Source organism: Clinocottus analis, unplaced genomic scaffold (genome assembly GCF_023055335.1).
Source record: "Clinocottus analis isolate CAN_PGR_092001 unplaced genomic scaffold, fCliAna1.0.p SCAF_21, whole genome shotgun sequence".
Classification (NCBI taxonomy): Eukaryota; Metazoa; Chordata; class Actinopteri; order Perciformes; family Cottidae; genus Clinocottus; species Clinocottus analis.
The window spans coordinates 5,347,890-5,363,473 of NW_027175943.1; the positions used below are offsets into that span (position 1 = coordinate 5,347,890).

The 15,584-nt window shown below is 44.9% G+C and overlaps 1 protein-coding gene across 1 annotated transcript in view; it reads right to left on the reverse strand.

Moving 5' to 3' along the window:
• The window catches only part of arap2 (ArfGAP with RhoGAP domain, ankyrin repeat and PH domain 2), a 104,041-nt gene that overhangs the window by 26,642 nt on the left and 61,815 nt on the right, over nucleotides 1-15,584 (reverse strand). The window contains exons 16-19 of the mRNA XM_068588239.1: nucleotides 14,948-15,073; nucleotides 6,299-6,443; nucleotides 2,354-2,456; nucleotides 1,217-1,415 (exon numbers count right to left, since the gene is read on the reverse strand). Of these exons, the coding sequence (XP_068444340.1) occupies nucleotides 1,217-1,415; nucleotides 2,354-2,456; nucleotides 6,299-6,443; nucleotides 14,948-15,073 (573 nt within the window). The remainder of the gene's footprint in view (nucleotides 1-1,216; nucleotides 1,416-2,353; nucleotides 2,457-6,298; nucleotides 6,444-14,947; nucleotides 15,074-15,584) is intronic.

The following is a 15,584-nucleotide window of genomic DNA, read 5'->3' on the forward strand; positions in this document are numbered from 1 at the left end:
AATCGATCGATCTGCTGGAGTGTACGAGAAGCTTGGAGCCTTCCCCCCGGTGACTGGCAGCTTCCCTGCACTCACGATCCTTTACGGAACGATATTGGTTTATCGACAGCGAAAGGAACGCTGCCGTCAAACTGTAAATATTCGTGAAAACGGGGAGAGGGAATTTTTTTTGGGGAACAAAGCCGGAAATCTCCTCAATTGACCACACGACGAAGCGTCTACTGATGCGATGCTCATTTTGGGCTGCGACATTTTTTTTTTTGAATTGATAACTATTGCTTATCAGGTGAACTGTGGCAATCTGGGACACAGCTCACCAAACTTTATTCTCAGATTTTTTTAAATCGTGTTCGCGGTATTTTTCATTTGTATATTAACGCCAGGGTTCTCAACCTTTTACCAGTGGTTTACCTTTTGCAAAATATGTAATACACAGCGCTATGCCATCAGTATCTGATTTAATATAGAACATATACAATTCAGTTCATGAACTTACACTTATATTTGATTGAATATTCATCACATTTTAAAGGTTTTTTTGAATGGATGCTAATTTTAAATATATATATTTTTAATCTAGTGTACCTCCTGGAGCGCCTCCCCATTTGAGAACCACTGTATTAACATTTGGTGCTCAGATAAAACGATTTCAATGGAACTGCCACGATGATGGGATCAAAGTTGATCTGTTTTTCTAAATATTAATTTAGAAGTGGAGTTTGTACTACGCATATTCAAGCGTTACATGAACAAAGCTTTGCTTTGTATTGATTTTGTAGCCTTTGTGTTGCTAAGCTAGTAGCGTTCTTCATTCACAGAGTGAGACAGAGCTAGTTGACAAACCTGTAGGAACCCTTTACCTACAGTTTCTGATGGCTCGCGTAACGTGTGTTGCCGACAATCTTACAGAAATTACACAAATGTGGGATTCACGTTTCGCTTCGAGAAGAGAAAAGCTTCAGGTATGAGGGCTATATTATCCTCGGACTAATCGTATCTTGGACACATAATCTGTTCCGGTGTTTATTTTCCCTTTGCGCTTACCAAACCGCACCGTGCTGAGCTCGGAGGGAACAGGAGTCCGAAATGGAAGAAGCTTTTTCATTAGCTGTGTCACACAATACATTCCAATTTCAAGGCAGGTAACTGAATTGTTACCTGGTGAAGAAGGAGCGCAAAACGTAGAGAGAGAGATAGACAAATACAGTCTGCTTACTGAGCTCCTGCAGCTGTTTGAGTTGGAGGACTTCCTCCTCGCCTTCCTCTTCCCCGGAGCTGAAGTGCAGGGCAGAGCATCCCAGCACAAACCAGCCCACCCTCCAGTGGTACAGGTCATGGCCTTCTTTGTAGTGCAGTCTGCCAATCAGCTCCACGTCCCGCTGCACCAGTCCCTCGACTTTAGACGGGACGAAGCACTGCGAGAGTCACAGGGAGAGAGAGAGAGAGAGAGAGAGAGAGAGAGAGAGAGAGATAACGAACGCGCTTGAGAATTAGGAAACCTGCACTTTTCAAGAAGCGTGAAACTGTGGAGCGTCACCTCAAAAACACAACCGCCGTCTCGCTGTTGAAGGTTAAAACTTCGCTCGCTTTCGGGTGGAAATACTTTCCACGTATATCCCCCTTGCGCCCCCCCCCCCCCTTCCCTCCACCGCTTTCTCCTGCTCGGCTCCGTCTGGCCGCTGTTGTGCGACTCCAACTGAAATATGGAAGGCCTAAGGTACAGATGGAGAGACATATGGACGAACGCAGCCATACCTCCCACTATCTATGACTGGGTTCCCTGGGATTAGAGAGCTACAAAAATGGAATAGGTGGGGGGGGGGGGGACATATTTATGAAGGGTACTATTACAAGATCTTGGCAGCATGTGGGGGGGAGAGATAGTCAGACCTCTTGTCTCACTGAAAGAAGCTCAGGCAGCACGAGGCTCACTGAGGACAATGTGCCATGTGCTGCAACGCAGCAGCGTGAACGAAAACAAGTGCGTACGCGACGCACTTCTTGTTTATTAATTTGGTTTATTTCTATATTCCATCTGTGCATTTTATTCCATCTGTATATTTTCTTTTATTCGATCTGTACATCTAATATCCTCTTTTTTACTGCTAATTTTTTTCGGAAATCTTTAAACTGTTTATTACCGCTCTACTCTTTATTTATTTATATGACTCGCTTCTTTTATCTTATTACTTGTGAGCAGTGCTACTTTAATCCTGTAATTTCCCCACTGAGGGACTAATAAAGGATTATCTTATCTTAAGTGAAAAACAAACTTAAAAAAGGAGGAAATGGTAATAAGTGCGTTTGGATCTGTGTGTGTGTGTGTGTGTGTGTTGTATGCAAAGTGTCTCACCTTTGTTAGCGCCTGGATCCAGTCATGCTGCGTTTCCTGCGTTTCAGCCCCGACAATCAGGACTCGCTCTGTCTGCAGGTACAACTCCACGGTAAACACAGCCCTGCCAGAGACACGCAGCGTACCGTTACACATGTGGCTTCACACAAACTCACAAACGCAGGAAACGAGCAGACAAATCTCTGAATGTCAGCGCATATACAATATACATCTCCACACGCTGCTGACGAGATATTGTAAAATGTTTAATTAGTCATATTTTACAGTCTATTTATGTGAAACCATATTCTCGTTTTTAGTAATATATGGTGCTGAGAGCATGCTGTAATATGTCGTTTAGATATTCACATTTTGCCTTGAATCGCTCACGAATGTGCTTTTGCACAATGTGCGTTAGCCAGGCAGTTATGAACAAAACGATGTGTGTGCGCATTAGACACACACACACAATGACTATATAATCTTTTTTTTTGAATAAAAAAAAGGAGCATGGATGCACTCACACTCACTCACACACACACACACACACACACACTGCTGTCGGAAGCAAAAAGGCAGCTATTAATCTTTGTTGGTCCTCTTGTTGTCTCTGCCTCTGCCTTTACCCCTCTCTCTCGCTGTCTCTCTCTCTCCCCGAGCCTCTCCATCTCTCTCGCTGTGAAGGTACAGAGGTCAGAGTATCACTATCTTAATGGTTTCAACACGTTGCCAGTGCGGTGGCCTCGTTTCCCTCGGCACGCTACAGCGAAGAGGGTGGAGGGAGTGGGGGGGGGGGGGGGGGGGCGGGGCTCTTAAACGCTACAGCGGTGGGTGTTTAAGGGTGGCGTGTCGCGCGGGGTCACGGCAGCGCCCATTCTCTCCCTCCTGACATGCGTCAGGGGAGCAAGCGAGACACGGGTGTTTGTGTGCCCTCACGTGACCCCCCCCCCCCACATCCCCCGCCCATCCTCGCCGGGAGGTGTGCAGGCGCTTGTTCGACGGGAGGTCCCGGAGGGAGAGCCGGGGGAAGGGACTGGCAAGTGTTGGGGGGGGGGGGGGGGGGGGGGGGGCGGTGACGCGCCGGCGCCGGGCAAATGGCATCGTGAGGACCGGAGAAGACAGAGGGATGAGAGAGGAACGCTGCGTTACGAGTGTCCCGGAGGGGAGGGAGCGGGCGAGGAGAAGTACTACCATGTATGACGGTGTAGGTGCTTTGCTTAACAAAAAGGAGACTGAACTACGACAACATGGTTACAGATCATGTTTGTATTTACAGGCAAGTGGTTGGTGATCAGATGTCTCTCCCGCTGTGATATTGAATCTTACTGGTATATTTGAGGCGCATTTTGTGACGAAAGCTGCACTCTTGCTCGGCTCCATTTTGCACTCAAAGGCCCCGTCATGTGAAAATCACACCTGGTTTCCTATTCCATGCCTGCGACGAATTCATTCACCTCACAGCGGAAGACATAGGAAGGACAAACAGTAGTAAGACTGGGACATAATTCAATCCACGCGCTATTGGGACATCTGTGCAGCGAGAGAAGCAACGACCGCGTAAATACAAACGGTTGTTTATGAACTAAAAAGGCAGCTCGTAAGTTATGCGCCTAAAAACAGGACCAGTAATTGCAAAGTAAATCAAAACTTACTGTTCAGCCGTGTAAAAAAGTCTTTAGGCCTTATTATCGGCCTTATTTTATATTGGAGTGTTTTATACATGCAGTCTTGGAGTCAGACTTTCAGTTCAATTATAACGGATAAGAGCTGTATTGATCTCGCATGCCGAATACAATCTCACTCGCATTGATATTGGCAAAGGCAAATGGAGGTAGACAGGCTCATGTGCTCATTTGATTGTGCGATAGTAAAAAAAAAAATTAAAAAAAAGTACTTTCTTGGGTTTGGTGAAGTTTGACAGAGTGTACATGTACTTTTCCCCTTGTGGAGGAATCTGCCGCATCAGATTCACCAGAGGTTTAAACAAGCATCGCTGCGTGTATACGTACTTCCGTAGCATTTTATTTCCCCCTTAAGGCTTTCCTGCGCTCTGAGAAACTCTTAATTCCCCAGCCCTCATATATATATAACCCATCTCGCTGGCAAAGTTAGCACCTAAGCCCTTCTAACAATCTTTAAAAAAAAAAAACACAGCTTTTTTTTTTTTTTTGGGTTAGTGTGAGAGAGAAGACAGTGAAAAAAAGCTTTTCTTCCATGATTTTCATTTGAATTTGAAGGTCAGAATTAACTTAAAAATATTATTGTGGAAAGAGGATGAGTAAAAAAAATAAAAAAAAGTCTGTAGAAAAACCTCAACTTATCACCAGCTAACATATTCCCTTTGCATTAATTCCTCAGAAGTGGGTTTGTAATATTCATACAACTTTAGCGGACGTATGTGTCGGGGGCCGAGCCATAATTCTCGGTGTCCTCTGCCACGGTGGAAATTACCCAAAGTGCTGTGCTTAATGGAAGCGACACCCACGGCTTCCTGTAGCGCGGCGATAGGCTGCTGGTGGGAGTGTGTGTCATCTGCATACGTTAATATTCATAAGCAGACAAGACAGTCAAGAGGTGAGGCGTCCCCGCTCGCTTCCGCGCGCGCAGGCATGCTGGGAACGCTGGAAGTTGCAGGGAAAAGAAAAGAGAAAAAAAAAAAAAGAGTGAGAGGGAGTGAGGCAGAGTTTAATCTAGCGAAACGCACAGCCGTTACGAGCGCCAGCGGCGGAGGAATAATCGCCTCTCTGGGGGCGACGCCGTGACCTGTAACCGGGACGTGTGCGGAGAGAGCGAGAGAAAAAACGGCGCGTGTCGCCGTCGCTTTGGAGCGTCTGTGCACACGATATAGTATCATTGTAACCTGTCATGACTGCGTGTGTGTGTGTGTGTGTGTGTGTGTGTGTGTCCAGCTTATTAGCAAGGTCGTAGTTGTAGCTGGGCAGCTGCGTTTCTAATGGCTGTAGAAATAAAATGCACAAATAAAAGCATTGTTTCCTCTTCATAACATCTGCTGCTGTCATTAAGGACCTGGCTTATGCTTCAATCATAAGCCATTATCAGACTCCTCGCAGGGGAACTGAAGCGCACGCACGCACACACACAGACACACACACACACACTTATACAGTGTAACCCAATGGGAGCAGAGAGAGGGTGTGAAGAAAAAGGATCAAGACATCTGTTCCTTCTTCGCGCGTTTATAACACTTCCAGAAGACATAAAGAAAAGTTTGTTGTCGGAGAAACTTTTTAAGTGAATCATAAGCCGAGCGGCGATACGCGGCGCGGCCGTTAAAGCCGCGACGCTCGCCGGCGTCTCCGCCAGAGTAAACAGGAAATATAGCGCTCGTAAAGCCGTGATAGGGTCTCTTGAATTGAGTAATACCCAAGTTTACATTATGCTAAGCAGACATATGACAACGAGAAGAAAGTGTGTAGATGTGTTTATGTTGATATGTGATTGTATTTGAATATATATGGATAAAAATATGAATCAAGTATGAATTACGATTTAATGGAATTTCAAATGGGTTTGACTGCATAGTGTGTGTGTGTGTGTGTGTGTGTGTGTGTGTGTGTGTGTGTGTGTGAAAGCTAATTTTTAAGTGGGAAGAAAAGCCCTATAGAGCTATAGGGCTTTCCTCGTGTAAATTATCACTTACTGCACAGAATTTACATCAATATTAAATTATATATATATATATATATATATATATATATATATATATATATATATATATATTAATATTAACACTAACAACCAAAGTTATTTAAGATGTATGAAACCATTAAATAATGTAAAGTTAGTCGAAGGGAATACTCCCGCTCAAAATTCAATAAAGTTTCTCTAATCTTGCTTTAAAGGTTAATTTAGGTTAGTGGGAAGGTTTTTACCTCGCCAGCAGAGATCCTACACAGTGTGTGTGTGTCTGTTAGTGCGTGTGTGTGTGTGTCTGTGTGCTCATACCCAGCCCCGGTCATGGTCTCCGTGTTGCTGACAGCCAGGCTGACCACCTCGGAGACGTCCACCCTGCTGATGGCCGACGGGCTGCGCTCGTTCTCATAGTAGCTCAGGAAGCCGCCCTCTAGCGTACACCAACGACGCGCCATGTCTGAAACACACACAAAGACATATGAGCACTAACATATACAGAGAGATACACGCAAGTGTTTGAACATGTTGTGTTTGTAATGCTCTTTTCCGCTAATCTACTGCAGTAAACAAACGTTGACAATTACAACACGCACACATTTAGAACTTTTAATTCAAAACATACATTGTTTTAGGTTGTTTGACAGTCATGTGACAACAGTAAGTGCAGGGAATCTGGTCTCCCCGCATACATTTGTGTGTCCTCGATGTCCGTATCCATTATACATCTCGTATTCTTAACCATTGAGATATTCTCTTTGGCGACCCCTGTGGCGATAGGCGGTAATTGCAGGCGTGTTTCTGGACATCACTTTCCCGGGATCCAAACAGCGTCACTGCCTTTTTACTTCTTCCTGGAAACGTCGCCACGTGTTGTAGTTTGTAATGCTGCAACTACACAAATCCCCGAATTAAATAATCACAGGTTAAGAGTCGGACTGTGAAGACAAGATGAGGCAACCTCGATGAGAGAAAGAGGGAAAAGGGCTCCTGTTGAGTAGGACTGTGTCTACCTCTAGTTAATTTGTTTTTTGTCATCAAGTCATTATCACGTTCGATATAATTCTAAACTACGAGGTATGATATAGTTGGACAAATACGGATTGTGTCAGTTACACCAAAGCGTCTTCCAAAGCCTCCAACTTTCATCCACCAACGACCGGTCAGAACAGACCCAGTAAGGCTTCGGCAGCAAAAATACTTTTAAGAGAATACTTTATTATCCTTATTCATTTTTACATAGTCCCTCACCATGAGTTAAGCTTCAGTGCCTGTCCAGATATTAGAAGTTTCCTTCAAATTTATGCAATATCTGGGTCACTGATCTGATGCAAACTTCAGAAATTGTATAACTTCTTTCTTTATGTACCCAGAATTCGCCAATACTTCCGTCCTCTATTGGGTTACTACTGGAGAGCCGCGCATTTGCATACCGATAACATTTAACAAATTGTCTATTGTTTGTCGAGTCAGAAAAATAAATGGATTATCGCCTGCAATGCTAGTGATTGGTTTGTGAACAATCAGCACCACTCCAACCCCATTTAACAGCGCTAATGACTCTACAGGCTAAGACAGCACTAGCGAGAAACCGTTTATAAGTCCAGAGAGATAAGACACTCTGCATTCGGGCCTCCACACATGGATGGATGGGTGGAGATGTGGCGGTGTCAGAAGCCTCGGCTTGTGTTTATGAGAGCAGTTAACTTTCAAAAACCAAGTTGTGTTGATCCATCACCAAACCAAGCAGACGTAAAAAAAAAAAAAGAAAAAAAAAAAAAAAGATCGCAGCACCTGAAGGCCAACGTTTCAAGCAAAAAACATCCCTTCAGAGTCAACATCCGAGAGAGAGAGAGAAAAAAGAACATCAATAATGCAGCAAAAGAGGTTTTGGCATGGAGAGAGGAGTGCAAAGATCTGACTGGGGACGGTCCATTCTGTCCATTTGAGGACAACCAAGACAGTGTGTGTGTGTGTGTGTGCCCACACACACACACACACACACACACACAGTCTGACTAAAAGCTTTGTTTATATTTACGCGAGCCTCCACAGACGACGCACATCGGCGTTTATGCTCGACGCTCCTCGAAACGCCGCGGGGCGTACAAACTAATTATACTGTGAAGACGCAAGAAGACAGCGAGTGTTTCCGCCATGACACCCGAAACGAACCTCCGCGATGCCGAGGAGGAGGAGGAGGAGGAGGAGGACTGTTAATGCACCTCATATTCATGGACTACTTATTTGCCTTCATCAAAGTCCTGCGAAGAAAGAAGTCAAGTATTAGATGCAGGAAAAAAAAGAGGAAAGGATGTTGCATTTCCTGGAATAATAGGCAACCAAATCCTCAGGCCCCTTAAGAGAGCTTTTATTAGAGACGGAGCTCAGAACGCTGAACCGTCATCTGGTGTCAAAGACCACCGGAGACGCCTTCGCGCTCGACTGGCGAGCGGCGATGACGTCGTCGCCGGTATGAACCCGAGGGACCGCAGTTTAGGGGCTGATTTCTATTAGCGAGCGCGATGATGTCGACGGGGAGAAGCGGGTGAACGCGTTGTCTTCCGTGACTGTCTGTTCCGCGATTTACATAGCCAATGAGCATGAAGTTCATGAAAATATACCTAATTTTGGATTTCACAAAGTCACCGCGCCATCTGCTTTTGTGTTCTGCAACAAACACACACACACACACACAAACAGCCCCTCCCTCCCTCTCCTCCTCCTCCTCCTCCTCTTCCTCGCACCCCCTGTCGCTTGTGACTCCAAAGTTCCCACTGTATTTGCCTCATGAATATGCTAATTGCACAATCCTCTGCCAACTTTGTGTGATGTTTCTGAAGGAACAGATATAGTAAAAAAGGAAGTGTCTACAACTGTCTGTTAAAAGAAAAAGGATGTGATAAGCATAGGAAACGAGGATGTCAGTTTCGCTCTATTCACCCTTGCGCTGCCTCGCTGTATGGCTCTTTTTTGACTTTTTCTTTGTCTTTTTCGTCTCCAACGGCTTTCAAACTGCAAAGAGACAAACATCTTGTTGCTTACTGTGGCATTAAAAAAAAAAGAAGACTTTTCTTCTGACCCCACTTTGCTGAGAAAGGAAAAAAAAAATATTCCAGCAGCCGAAGAATCATAATCTTTATCTGAAACCGTCTGTGCAGGTAGCGGTGGTGCACGCGTGTGTGTGTGTGTGTGTGTGTGTGTGTGTGTGTGTGTGTGTGTGTGTGTGTGTGTGTGTGTGTGTGGTGGAGAGGGAGAGACACACTCTGGTATTTAAAGTCATTACCAATCCAATCTATCTGACAGGACGGACCGTTGTCTTGGTGACTTCGGTTGCAAATGGTTCGCCAGGAAATGTCACGTCCATCACTTCCCACCGCGGGATAGTTAAGTATTTATTTTGTGAAATATTGCCCGAGTGGATTCAGTCGTACCGCCTGAAAACCGCAGACAATGACATTCTTAAGAAGCACACGTAATTTCCCAAATTAAGTCAATTGCTCTCTTTGAATTGCTGGAGAACAGTAATGCCATTGATTATCGAGGCATCGTGGCACCTTTTCTTCCCATGATGATGCGAGATTGAGAACAAAAGAATATTACCTGTTGGGCGCAAAGTGCTTCCTGTTTTGTGTTTCTATTTTACATCAGATGGATTGCGAGACAATTTGGTACAGATGACTGGACTGAGATGGTCCTCGGAAGAGGAACCCGAATGACTTGTGTGATCCGCCCACCACCAAGCGCTTCGTATTTCTTGTTTTTGAGTAAGATGTATTAATCTCTACCGAATGTTTTACTATGAAATCTTGGGCAGACGTGGGTTTATGAGGTAGAAATGTTAGGGCACCCAAGATGAATACCATCACAAAACATTTTTCTGTTCAATAAAATGATGTTTCTTGTTCATTTCTCTTGTATATTACTGGATATTGTTATACCTTTAGCTGGAAAGAGAAAACATTGAAATGAAAGGATTTATAAAAAAAACATTGCTTTGCCTCGATTGTCCTAAAACATCCGAGCTATTAATAGATTTCTTTTTTTACGTTGGCACACGTGGCATTTGGACCCCGTCTCCTTGAGATGTCGGAACTCTCCCGAATTTTTCTTAATTTCCTCTCAACTCCGCGGAGAAAAGACAAGAACAATATCCCATTGTGGATCCAGGGAAGCAAATTGCTCCCGGGTCCCCGGGCTCACCGCTCGACCAACCGGTTTCTGAGGAGTTGTCTTAATATTGGCCGGCACACCTCAAAAGAACAGATGCCCACATAAGGCTGAGGAGACAGAAGGAGAGGGATTAGAGGGGGCCAAAAGGTGCTGAGAGACTACATATGTTCCACAAATGTAATTTCAGATACAGTTATCTCTTTTGGGTTTGAATGGTGAACGACTGTGAAGGATTTGGGAGACTGATGGGAGGACAGAAGAGGCGATGATGACAGGAAAAAGGCCTGAAAGTGAAAGAATATCTCAAACCAAATATGCCCACAGATAGAAAGCGTGTAGTCATTTCAGTACAATAATGACTTCAGTGTAAATGTGGAAGAGCTGCAGTGAGTTTCACTCCATTTGAATGCAACTATTATTCATCTATTTGGGGATTTTGTTGCAGAATTTACTTCCTCACGCAGCATTGAAAGCCTTTAGATCCCTTCAAGATATTCCACCAGGAAACCGGCTGTATCAAAAAAAAAAAAAAAAAGCCGAATCGCACGCATCCTTCTTCCTTCTTTGTTTGCGGTGCAGAATTTCCTTAGCGGGTGGGATACCACGAGCTTCTCCGCGAGCAGACGTGCAAATGGGAGGGGAACAATAGTGCTTGATTTACAATCAAGCAGCTGCGTCCATTGCCAGCTGTTCCCCCGCACGCGGCAATGGCGCCGCGGCCCAGCCGCTCTCCGCGGGAGTCCGCCACAAGCCGCCAGAGACAACGCGAGCGGAAGCCAACCGTGGTCTGCGCCGGCACCAGCTAAATTGGGCCCAATTAGCTTGTACGCCAACAGTGCTCCCTGCATAGCAAACGTGGAATCCCTTTCTTTGCTTTTGTCTCGGTCTCTCACTGACGTAATTGGTCAAATTCGCTAAATGCTCCAAGTACGCAAGATGAACAGGTTGATTAAACTCATCAAGGCATCAATGTGGCAATTTAATAGTCGTATTGTCCGCTGGCGGAATGGCCCGAGTTACAGAAGGACATATTTACTCAAAAAGTTAAGACTCTGATTGTGTCTCCAACTGCACTGCTCCAGATTTGCCCAATGTCCCCTCCTAAACTTTTTTATCGACATTGCACAGACACCCATTTCAGTATGCATCGAAAAAGCAGGCCTCTTTTCCCCTCCCCCGCCTCCCCTTCCGCTGAATCACCCTCATCCCTCGCTCGCTCGCTCGCTCTCCCACCTCTCCCCCTTCCGCCAATCTTCTGCCTATCTCGCCATCGGACTAAAATATCTGTGATGAAGACATCTGCTGGACAGCTTGTCAGGGGAGCTGGAAATGGAAATCGAGAAACTGAAGGGATCTGAACGATCCGCCTGTGCCAGAATTACAGCCCACTTCATTACAGGGAGGAATGGACAGATATGGCATAAGATAAAGAAGAAAAAAACACTATCTGCCATGTATTTCTGGCCGAAAAAAAAAAAAAACTGCACTACTGGCTCATTCAGCCAAGCAGAGGCACAGTAATATGAGCACTCCAAAAAGCATATTAGATGAAGACTAATTGTTTAAACAGCTTTCGTGTACTCCTCATGAAATACAAAAATAGCATCACATAAATGTGACTGCTTATGAATTCCAATCATTAAACATCCTTTGACAGCAATTTCTTTTTCTTTTTTTTTTTTAGCAGAAACCATAAATAATATTTGGTTTATCATCCCGAAAACTTGACTGCAGCTTTGTAAGTAATTAAATGTTCACATGCGTTGGGATGTGTGCGCTCAATAAAACTGTTGACATAATTCTACTTTTTCACACCACCTACTCCTAATCCCTCTCCTCTCTCTGGCAGTCTTGAGTTACTGTTACAGGCAAAAAGCAGAGTGCGGCTGATGAGGAGAAGACAAAACTAATCAGAAATTAAGGGGCGGCCTTTCCCTGCTGCCACTCACAATTTCAGATCGTAACTGCCTCGCGTCTCCTCTTGCCCCCCAGGGCACACACACACACACACACAAGGCATGTACACACTCGCTTTCACGCCGGAGACTTCATTCACGCCAGCACCAACTGCGTGAACCTTAATGTGTGAGCGCAGCTTAACCGCTCGGCTAATAAAGTGGAGGATAAACCAGTTCAACCTAGGTTTCCGCACAAATACAACAAGAGGGAATATTGTTTATTTTCTAATCCTAATCTATATTCCCAGCAGCACGGAGGCCGAACACGGTGTTTTGCCAAACGCTAAGTAGCACAGTATTTTATTTCATTATGGTGGACTGGCACGATGATCCCCCTCGCGTACCTCTGTCAAGGCCATTACCAAAATTGCTTGCCAAATTAATTCACGTCGCACTCTCAATTTAGCTCCCGTCGGCGGAGGCATGAAAGCCTGCGCTGGAGTTGTCTCTAGACAAAAAAAAAAAAAAAGTTTAAGATGCTGTGAGTAGAGTGCTTTTATTAAGCCCCCCTCCCCACCTCGACTGCAAAGTATGAATTATTAAGAACATGGGTGTATCTATAGACCATCGTGCCATTAGCTGGGGAGCGAAAGGCATCCTGCAGTACGCTCAAAAATACCTCATCCCTCCACGGTCACAAAGTCCTGACAGCGCTCCCTCGAGATTGAAGAAAGCTAAAAACGCGTTGAGTTTTAAACCCAGCTCCAACTGAATTTTTCAACAGCTGCAGCTGCAGTTAAAGCCCCATTAAAGCACAAAAGCCAAACTTGTACGGCTCTTCATAATAGATGACATAACAGGGGTGTTTATCGGACGAAATATTACAGGCACTTATCGGGACGGTAAAACTTTGGGCCCATGCGGCGTCTTCAAGTGGTACAAAATGCGCAGCAGAGACTAAAATGGACGTCTACAACATGCGAGATGGATCGCAACCACTGGGTTTTTCATGAATACAGCGAATGGTGTTCTTTTCCTGTTCTTACACAGGAAGGATAAATACTTCATTCGAAAAATGATGAGCTAATTGATAGGGGTGGGGGAAAGAAATCGATACGGCATAGTACCGCGATATTTTGCGTGCCGATATTGTATCGATACACGGAAGCCAAGTATCGATCTTTTATTTATCAACTCTAAACCTTTTGGTCCTAGAATAATAAAATCAATGTATTTGTTGTGGACAGTTTTCCTTTGGGGACAATTTGCGGTTAAAAAAACATTTAATGAATCGCATTATATCGCAATACTCAATGTATCGCGATAATATCGTATCGGGATTGAAGTATCGTGACGATATTGTATCGTGGGACTTCTGGTCCTTCTCCGACCCCTACTAATTGCCATGTTGAAAACAGTCCAGCCAAAACCAAAGCTCTCTTGTTTTACAGCTAAACAGGACGCTAAAATATGCTTCATAATACATTTGAGGCGAGAAAGAGGCAACGCGGTAACACCGCCCTGAATCATATTTGATCGGCGCTGCTTAGTTTGACAGTTTGATCGAAATTCACGAGCGGTAATTGTCAGCGGCTCGAGAGCCTCGACGGCTCCGATTGGTTGTTTTTTTCTCCGGCGCGGTGGGGTTTTACAGATGCCATTATGCACTACCGTCAGCATATAGTCCCAGTTTGAGCAAATATAATGCGAGACTATTTTTAGTGGTCAAGATAATATGGCAAACGGGCTCATTTGAAACCCCTCTAATCATCCGACCAATCAGACGTGCCATGTTTCCCAGGTTTCGGCAATTTCTTCGGCAAGTGAAAGATTGTCATAACCAACATAAATGATGGCCGACCATTATGGAATTAGGACCCAAATTGCGATACATTAAATGGAAATGAATTCCACCTCTACATATAATGAGAATTTCAATAGACACTGGTGAGAAATCCCCTCCCTCCCCCATCTCCTCTAAGGGGCAATTTCCCAGACCTCAGCCCTGTTCATTAGCCAGCATGTACAACCACCAATGAGAGCGGAGAGAGAGAGCGTGTGTGTGTGTGTGTGTAGGTTGACGGAAATGGAGATGGATGTCTCGCCCAAGATGTAGGAGATTCAGCTCATCCAAGTGCTAGGTAGCTCCAAGCTGTCAGTCCCACCCGGAAAACCTTTTCTTCACCCGTTTCTCCTCCATCCCCCTCATCCTCCATCCCCACAACCCCCTTTTTTTTTCCCCCGAGGGGCAGCATCCAGAGCCGGCTTCCTTCTCCTAATTACCCACGGGCCCGGGAAACGCTCCAGCTGTTTGGAGAAGTGGGACCACTGCGGAGCAGGAGGTGCAGCAGCAGCAGCAGCAGCAGCAGCAGCAGCAGCAGCAGCTGAGGAGTTTGAGTGTGAAATGGAGCCTGATTAAAAGTTTTAAACTGCTTTGGAAGACGGAACAAGGAGCTTTGGAGGGGGAGGGCGGGGTAGCATCTCTCAGGTGGATTTCGAGAGGACTTGAACTAAACTCCTTAATTTATTTTTGTCTTAATTTTTGTAAGACCCGGGCCTTCATTTACCCCTCAGCTCTTTACGTTAGAGCATTCGCAGCCGGGGTCGTCTGAGAAGATCTTTCCATCCGACGCGTACTCCCGGCGGGCCGCCGCACGACGCATTTGAAAGACGGATTCATTGATCGTTTTGACTGCACCGCTTGGTGTAAGGATTAAACGATTGGCGGTTTGACAAGTGACGGACTGACACTGATTGATCGCTCGGCGCTTAACTGCAGCGGATCTCTGACAAACACGCAGTTTAAATTGCTCGCAAATGGATTGACGGGTTGATCGGCCTCGCGAAAAATAAGATTAAAAAAACAAACAAAAAAAAACGAATCCACGCTCACCGTCTCTGCCGCGACGATCCAGCGTCGTCTTGGTCGGCCCAGTGGAGATGTAGAGGAAGCCATCCATGAAGATGGAAACGTCGGACAGGGAGGCGCTCTCCGACCACTGCTCGAGTCTCGGGAAATCTAGAATGAGGACACACAAACACACACACAGACAGACACGCACAAACCGTGGATGAGCAGGGAAATGGTTTCCTCCATTTGATGTACTGGTGACAGTGTCGCCATCGCGATGTTTGACTTGCACTTCCTGTGAATTCGAGGATAGTGGCTAATGAAAACTGTATTTATGATTTGGACCATTTATAAATATATATATATATATACATATAATGCAGGGTTAAGCGGTCGTTTATGGGTTGAGGAAATTCTTTTTAATCGAAATGAAACTAATCTTTTAAAATTCCATTTAATTCTCGGAAAAATGTGTCACAAACCTGATAGACTACGATACTATAAGATGTGGTTTTCACAGGCAAGATAAAATATGGGAATAATAAAGGAGTATAAGTCCATTAAGGCTATGTTGTAGTCAGGGCTGGTTAAGCATACAAATTTCACAATATGAATAAGATTTTTCTTCATATATATATAGTAAACTTACAAAAAAACAAAATAATCCTATTCATGTCCA